This window comes from Perkinsus marinus, assembly GCF_000006405.1.
Source record: "Perkinsus marinus ATCC 50983 genomic scaffold scf_1104296964920, whole genome shotgun sequence".
In the NCBI taxonomy this organism is placed as follows: domain Eukaryota; phylum Perkinsozoa; order Perkinsida; family Perkinsidae; genus Perkinsus; species Perkinsus marinus.
In genome coordinates this window covers 1-8,515 of record NW_003204506.1, presented here as the reverse complement: position 1 = coordinate 8,515, position 8,515 = coordinate 1, and the positions used below count along the sequence as shown (strand labels likewise).

General features: G+C 41.0%; 2 protein-coding genes across 2 annotated transcripts; one reads left to right on the top strand and one right to left on the bottom strand.

The window, feature by feature from the left end:
* Positions 1–46: 46 nt before the first annotated feature.
* Positions 47–3,230, top strand: Pmar_PMAR008563 (hypothetical protein; the record flags this gene model as incomplete). Its single annotated transcript, XM_002769768.1, has 9 exons — positions 47–205; positions 254–499; positions 803–985; positions 1,031–1,231; positions 1,276–1,488; positions 1,828–1,947; positions 1,996–2,154; positions 2,258–2,404; positions 2,640–3,230. 9 exons carry the CDS (start codon positions 47–49, stop codon positions 3,228–3,230), a joined length of 2,019 nt encoding a protein of 672 aa, XP_002769814.1.
* Positions 3,231–5,884: 2,654 nt separating this feature from the next.
* Positions 5,885–8,027, bottom strand: Pmar_PMAR008562 (ring finger protein, putative). The gene is made up of 7 exons (XM_002769767.1): positions 7,852–8,027; positions 7,687–7,798; positions 7,568–7,641; positions 7,358–7,526; positions 6,418–6,555; positions 6,142–6,365; positions 5,885–6,008 (listed from the first exon to the last, which is right to left on the bottom strand). Exons 1-7 carry the CDS (start codon positions 8,004–8,006, stop codon positions 5,957–5,959), a joined length of 924 nt encoding a protein of 307 aa, XP_002769813.1. The 5' UTR covers positions 8,007–8,027; the 3' UTR covers positions 5,885–5,956.
* Between the last annotated feature and the right edge of the window lie 488 nt (positions 8,028–8,515).

The window sequence follows — 8,515 nt, the reverse complement described above, 5'->3', positions numbered from 1 at the left end:
CTGCCGCTCCTGTGAGAGGGTCACTGTGAAGGGTTCTCTTACTCCAATGCAGCTCGGTCGGGCTTCCATCGTTGGAGCCGGTATCGAGCTGGAGGCATTAGCCCCTGGACAGGGCATGAACCAGTACTCATGTAGCCATGTTATGGCTCCACCTCAATACACTGCTATGGGCACTCTAGTTATGCAATGTGCTTGCCAGGAAAAGGTACGGAAAAATGATGTTGTTGCTTCGCTCCGCTAGGAAATATTACAGGTTCTTGAAATCGAATGTCGAGAGGAGGAATCGGCGTTGCAAATAGCTACTTGGGGTAAAGCGGTGATATCAGAACTAGCTGTGTCGAAGGACATACTCAAATCATGCTCATCGGTCCGCATTGATAATATTAAAAACTCCTTCACATTGAGGAAGGCATCATACCAACCAACATCGATAGCCCAGACTCACCCCGACGTAGTTGCATCGGTGGTTCAACGGACTGAGCATAAGAGATGGTTAACGGTAATAACGGATGGGGAGGCTAAGTGAAATATTTTTAAATTTTGTAAGAATAGTATGTGGGAAAATGTTAAATTGAACTACAATTTCACATTTTTATAACGTGTATTAGTGGTGGAGGTTTTGGAATATTCTTTACAGCGTTTTTGTATTTTTTCCCGATATTTTGATGTTTTCCCCTCTGGCGTTGAAATGAGCTTTTTTTGTGCGATGCAGGGCAATTTCGCAAAATTCGAAAATTCGAAAATTCGAAAATTTTTCGTCAAATTTTCCGCAAAATTTGTTTTTTCCTGAGTGTCGTTTTAGGTTGGTTTCACCAACAACCGTGCTGGTTCGTACGAGTATGCAATTTCGGAATTCCAATATACCTGCGACCCAGTCGAGGCTCCACCAGAGCCTCACAGAGGAATTAACACTGCCAAGAACGCCTATATGGTTAGGGCAAGTTGCCTCAAGGACGATGGTTCTAGAAAGAAAACCGACGTTGATGTGAGAGGACGTTATTATCGGAAATTATGGGGAATTTTTTTATAGATCATTTGTGAGGATGAAGAGCATGCACGTGAACTGGCAGCGTGGTGGGGTAAACTGGACAAGCCTCGGGCCCCTCCGAGCTACTCATCGATATATAAACACGTGAAGAGTGTGTACGTGAACCAAAAAGCTGTCGAATTTGCGGGAGAATTGAAGTTCATATCGTCAACGGCTACTCAGAAGAATACTAGAGTGGTTAAAGTAGGTTTTTGATTCGTGGAAAATCTGAAAATTTTTTTTGTCAGATCGGAAACAACTATCACTCGTGTGGAAAACTGAATGACGGTTATTTCGTGTATAAACAGTTTTACTACTTCATATTGTTGGAGTGTTATGATGTTACTCGAAAGCCCAGGACTGGGGAAAAATATCAGAAATCCAGCGTTATCGTTGTGATGGACGACGAGCTTAGTGGGACTACGGTCGCCTCTGCTTTTGCTGGTTTGGAGAAAGGGAAAGTAAGTTGGTGTCGATTTTCGATTTTGCGGTGTGGTGAGAAAATACGCATATTCAACTACATGTATAGGTGACGTTTGTGGAAATTCCGAGGAATTTTTATTGGTTTTTGGATATTTTTACCCGATTTTTTGTAAATTTCTATAATTAGTGAGGAAACTTTTGCACTCGGCTGAGAAGAGCAACATTGCTCCAGGATTTGATAACAATGGGGAAAATGGTTTGTATGTGATTGTGACATTTTCGTGGGAAAACTGATTGAAGAATGTGTTCCTGACCATACGCGAGAAATTTGGAGTGGAAATTCTGATTGGTGTCATCGCGAGATGGTCCCGTTTTAGTTGCTCATCGATAAGCGTTATTACTTTGGTCGTTCGGGAGCAACGGCGATGATTGCAGACAGCCCGTCAGAAGTAAAAGGCGCCTTTATACAGATCTACCCTAAGGAGCTCATTCTGGACGTAAGTTGAATTTTGCTGAGTTTGTTGTTGATGATGTTTGTGTGTTAGTTCGGGGCTTTCGAGTATAGTTGTCGCGAAGTAGTGGAAGCTCCTAGATTCATGATTGATAAAAAATATGAAGTTACTGTTTACTGTGGGAAGAAAACTGGAGGGAAAAAACAACAACCTGACGTCAAGCATGAGAGAATTCGTATTAGTTTTGATACGGTTAGCAAAGCAACTGGGTTTGCATACGGCTTTGGAGGCTATCTGCATCATCAGGTTGGACCTCATTTGTGAGTGACCGTTGGGGCAGGAAAAATATCTTTAGGTCGATTTTGATCCGAATTTGTTGGAAACTGTTGATTTTATCGCAATTCCGAAGGATATTTATATGGGAAAAGAAGAGCTGCTGCCTCTCAAGAGGGCGACTGTGGTATTCAATCTCAAGGGTGAAGTGGTTGCCAGACAGATCGAGGTGAGTACATACTACTACTACTACTATGCAGTGTGAGAGATTATGCATATTACCAACTACATGTGGAGTCGGCAGTGTGAAAATTTTAGAGGAATGCGTGTTGGTTTCTGCACACTTCTACCCTAGTTCGTGTATAAATTCCTACTATCACCTTTGGAAACTCCCGAGCTCAGTTGAGGAAAATGAGCAAATATTGCTACTCCAATACTGTTGCTACTACTAACATTCATTTCAGTTTCTCCGCCCGGATCACTTCGCTGGTGATGCCCCGAGTGAGGTCAATTATCATTTGGTGCGGTACGTGTGTGGAGAGATGACTTTTGCTGAAAAGCAGTATCCTGTTTTGAAAGATGGTGCTCATGATGATGATAATAATAAGGAGAGTAAAGCGGTGATGTTGAAGGCAGTTTGTGGTGAAAGTTTCAACGGCATTGATCCTCCCTTTGTGAACACACCAGTGGCTTTGTTATTTCATCATCATCCTGAATTCGCAGAGATTTTCGCAAAGTGGTGGAATGGGAATTTCGTGGAGGTTGAAGCTCCCGAGAAGCCACCGGTGAACACTGCTGGATGGGCTGGCACGTATCAGCAGATGCAAACGATTACTAAAACTAGGAAGACCCATATTGCGAAGTTTAGTGGGAGTGATGAGGGCGAACTGAGGCAAAGGGCCCGAGAATGGAAAGCTAGAACTAAGGATGAAATTGCTCAGAGAGCTTTGGCGAGGGGAGATCCTTATGCTGATTCAGCGAGGAAAGCTGCTGAGATTTCGGCTAGGTTCACGCCGATTCAGCCGCATTTGAATGGAAATGTTGTTGTGAAGTAGATGTTGATAAATTGTGGTAAACAGATTTAATCGAGTTTAAAGGTGTTTACATGTTTTTGTTGTTACGGCATGTGTGTTGTTCAAAGAATTGTTGTTGTTATTATCATCATTTGCGTTGAAGTCGGGGAGGAGCAGATCGGTCGCTGAGAGAATCGGGATAAAGGAAGTCGAATTTGCTGAAACTGTTGTTGTTATTAAAACGATGGTCAGCGAATCTGATAGAGAATACTATCACAGAGCGATTCGAATTGTCGTCTTGGGAGAAAATACGAAAGCAAATTTTGTTGATCAAATATTAGCTAACGCGGGGAGAGTGACGCTGATCAGTGGAGGTAGGATGCTGCTGCTCCTGGTGGTTGTTGTTGTGATTTGACGGATTTATGGTAGGAAAAGCGGACGAAGATGGATGGCGAAGTTGTACATGTTTGTTTTCACCAGAAGGGGTTGAGGAAGTGGCGAAAGTTACTATCATCGAGTGCAGTGACGATCTGACGAGGTTAGTTTAGTTTGGGGGAAATTACACTTCAGCGGTTTTGGAATATACTTCTCTACCACATCTGGTTTTTCAGGGTGATTTTATGTTGGGGCTCAGCGGAGTCTGCTTTTATGCTTCACATTATATACCTTCCAAATTTCAGCGCCCAACTCCTCGAAGTTAGTGAGAAATAAAGCAAAAAAAAGGGAAAAATTGTGCACGAGTCGAAAAACCGCATTTGCTAAATAAAAAAATAAAATTATTAATGAAATTGAAAATAATTTTCTTTTCAAATCGGCGTGGTGTATATCCTTACATGAATTCTCCACGAAAAAGAAAATGTAAGAAATAGTAGTTTTATAATTTTTTGTAATTTTTTAATATTTTTTTTCATTCTTATAATAGTTTTTCGTACTTTTATAGTGGGCATATATCCCTACACAGATGATGAAGGCGATCAATCTCGATGCGCTCCGATTTCGTGTGTAAACTGGTGTTATTCTTTCTCGAATACTTTGAAAAATTTGTCAGTGCACTGCGGCGTGGAGGAATATGCATATGGTCAACTACATGTGTTGGTGACAATTTCTGAGAGAAAATTTTGGGAAATTTTCATTGGCTTTTGTACATTTCTACCCGAATTTGTATAGCAAGTTCTATAGTGAGGAAACCCCTAAGCTCAGGTGAGGAAACCAAAAATATTTTCCTCCAACTACTTGTCTTCCAGTCCTTGTGTATTGCTATTATTTAGAAAGGTACTCTATTCAAATCGATCATCTCGTCGCGTCATCTCCCATAGTTGTGGTGATAGTATCCTCACACAACCACTCTCCATGGACCTCCTGGAGCGATCGGATATCGGAACTCCCCTGCTCAGCTCAGGTAGGGGTATTGCTATACGTAACCTAACTATTGTTGGTGTATTAGGTTGTTATGCTCTTCCTAGGATCTCCTCCTCCATCACCAACTGCCCAAATGCACTATCCAACATCACATAAAATTAGAGTACTTTCATGTAAGCAGCGTTGTAATATATGTTTACTTTCCTCAGCTGACCTCGCTAATTATACGAATTTGGGTAGAAGTGTACAAGAATCAGTTGGAAATCCCTCAGTTTTCTCACAATTTTTCATATTATCATCACCAACACATGTAGTTGACCATGTGCATATTTTCCTATACTGCATATAAGTCTGTATCTTCCTGTTTTCCACTGAGTTTCGCATCCCAAAACTCCAGCGGTGTTGAGTACTCTTGATCTCACTTTCACTGTTTCCCTTCATCATAATAACAGTCAACTCCCACACTAGCATTAGAACACTATTCTAATGATAGTGTGCGGGTTGCATAAACATTGTGTAGTGGTTTGTTCCTCCCTCAGACGACCCCACCGACCCTCGATCAGCCCTAGAGGCACTCCAATCCATCATCTACCCCGCATGATCATCATGTGTTAATTAAAAGCAGTATTGGATTTCAATAATACCCTCGTTGGGAATCGTCTGGGCGCGCGCTTTTTTATGCGCATGCGTGCATTCAATCTTTCTACTACACATGCCTTTCCCATTCACACATATGAAGGCTCAACTGCGTTAGCCGAGCTCAGCCGCTTAAACTACTTTAACTATCACTAGAAGAGTTCTGAAGAGTTTGCATTTTCAAGGGCGGTGTGTACCAGAGGAAGATTTTGGTGATGATATGATCTAACGGCGAGTAAAAAGAACTCACAGAGGTCACTCAAGACAACTGCTGATGTTATCAATGATGAAGCTGTTGAGAAGGAAGTATTTTCGGAATACTTAGGCACAGATGAGGAGTAAGGAAACTGCACAGGGAAAAATGTAATTCCTAAAGAGTTTGCTGAATAGGAAGCATCGAATCTAGGATGGAGTGCGGGAAGGCTACACGGGGTCAGAAGGCGGCTTGGTTGATACAGCCAAGGAAAAGTGATTTGAAAGCATGAACGTCTCTTATAGTTGAGAGAAGTGTTGAGTTGGTGATTGCTGTGGCTCATATGAAGGCAATACGATGAGTACTACTAATGATGGCGCAGTATTAAATGCTATAGTGATCATTGCGCCGCGCGTACTTGGTTAAATTAAACTTCCGAATAAATTGGGTATAACATAAATATGCATCGCTCCGCTCAACTGCACTATTAACACAAATGAGATATATTGGAAATGACTGTTAGAATTGATGGTGAAAACTCGGATGAAATGAATAGTACGGATAACAGCGAAACTTATTATCATCTTTTAATGGAAACCATCGGGCCAACCAAGCGCAGACAAAGTGGGCATCTGAAGAGGAGGAGGAATATATGTCCGCTTTCTCCAAAACGACTATAACAAAAATCGCTTCGCTCCGCCCATAACTCACTAATACGAATTCGAGTAGTAGTGTAGAGAAACCGATAAAAAAATTTTCTCATACCTATTTTGATGCTCCAACAGCCACATATCAACACAAGCGGCGTGGAAATCATGACCACACCGTAAGCCGCGTATTCTGTCACCATCTTGGAAATCTGTATAACAAATCGCGCAGTCGTTGCTGCTGTACCGATGGTCTTTCACAACCACTTCGTTTTCTCGACTACTCCCATTTGATTCGGTGCATATCAAATTTGATAACCATCCGCTATGATAAACTGTCACCTGAGGGGAAGGCCCACACAGTGAGTAAAAATGAGTAGTAGTAATAACCCACGTCAGTGAATCTATCAAGGATTTCTGCCGGGATGCCACGTTTAAACTCTGACTCCATTAACCAGTAGAATAAACTCACACAAGCTACTCTGTGGAACACCAACGATGCCAAGTTCAACAACAAATGTCGCCATAACGTCTGAGAGAAAAAAACATCAAATTTTTAGGTTTCCGTACCTGAGCCTAGGAGTTTCCAACACTACTTAAAAACTAAAACTACGCTGAAACTCTCATATTTTAGGTATTGTCAACAACACATGTAAATGTGATATGAAAAAGACTTGTGAAAAATATATTTCACGACGACTGCATATCACCGCGAAAATCGTGTTTCACCATTTCACGTAAAACGGGTGGTGAAACTCCAATAACCAAGTGAATAGAATGAAACCAATTAATTCAACCATGACCGACTTAATTACTCTCATACAATCCAACTGTCATTTTTGGAAAACAACCAAACTACGTGGACTCGAATTTCCACACGTGTTAACGACCTTACACAAATTTCTACCCTGCACAGACGAAAAATTTAAATTTTTTTCGTGACAAACTTGGATGATTTGTGATTTTAATAAATTGTGAAATTCACTGAGAAAAAGAGCAAACAAGCTCTTGAATCTAGCGATACTGTATACTGAATATTTGATAAAAGCTTACTAACTCTGGCCCCTACGTATACCAGCAAATAAGGTGAGGAGTCTATGAGGAATTGGAAATCATTCTTGAAATCAACATTCTCTTAATACGGTTTCAAAACAATTTCTATCAGGCTCCTAGGTTTTTAGTAAACACTATATATTCCTGACATAATTTCTCCCCTGTTAAAAGTTGTCATTTACAAAAATATATAAAAATCGGTAAAAATTGTTATTAATTTACCCTTCCCGAGCTAATCTGAAAATTCGACAATGCAAAATTATTTTTATTATTATTATTACCTTGGCGAATTCAATATTGTGTGGAAACGATATCGGTAGTAGACACAATAGAGCGGTGACACATGCCAACCACGTGTAGTAGGTAAATAGGAGTATTCTCTCTATTTTAAATGGATGTGAATATATGTCCAACAAACGTGCTGTGATCTGCTGAGGAGTTGATAAGTAACTAAAAGCTGTGTATTAGGGCAATTAGAAATTAGTTCATACCGCGCCTCTATGAAATCCCGTCTTGTCCTGAGCCAGAATAGGGGCCTTGGTAAGGCGATTATGATACGCAGAATCTGTTGGAGTTTAGTGAATATAATTGTTGAGGAAATTTACCTTACACAAAGTAGTAGCAATGCCCTGTCTATGAGAGTCGCTTCGGTTGGCTCGATAAACCCACTAGAAGGAATATTGCAGATTACTATATACAAACAATGTGCCAACAGGATGGTGCTGAGGGAAAATAATTGCAGCTGTGATGGTTGCATAAACTTAACTACTACTACCTGCTGGCCATACCCAGCTCTAAGCCACGCGTCATTACTATGACGCTTTCTATGGGGTAGAGGGCGAACATATCAGCTATGGGGGTGTGCTCGTGGACTGGGAGCTCCTCTCGGGCGAGGAAAATTTGGGAAAATTTTTTAAGGATAGAAAGCATTGGAAATGTAATCGTATAGAACTGCAAAAATAATTCCTATAAAATTCACTTTAGTGTAAAAATGTCGCTTTGGAATGGACTCGCAAATCTGAAGTAATATAATCAATGACGACACGAATTGCCCAAGGGGAAGGGGTAAAGCTTCCTTCCTAAAGAAGTTTAGCGCACGCCCTCATCTGTATTTAGAGTACAGGACGACTGTAAATAGATGGTGTTATTCTACTGGCGAGTCCATAGGAGTGCTCGTATCAGTGGGTTATTTATAGAGTTATGACCGCAACACACAACAAGTCCTGAGCTGCACAGGTGACATGTTATTATAACAACAAGAATTACAAAATTAAACCCATGGAGGTATAAAAGTTTGTCGAAAACAAGTGGCTCAACGAGATTGCTCCGACGCATTTTAACATAGCGCTCGCCCAGATGATCGATTTCATTGCGACCTGTTTACTACGAGTATTCACCAGTCCATGAAGAAAGTGTTATTCCTTGGAGCTCCAGGCGTT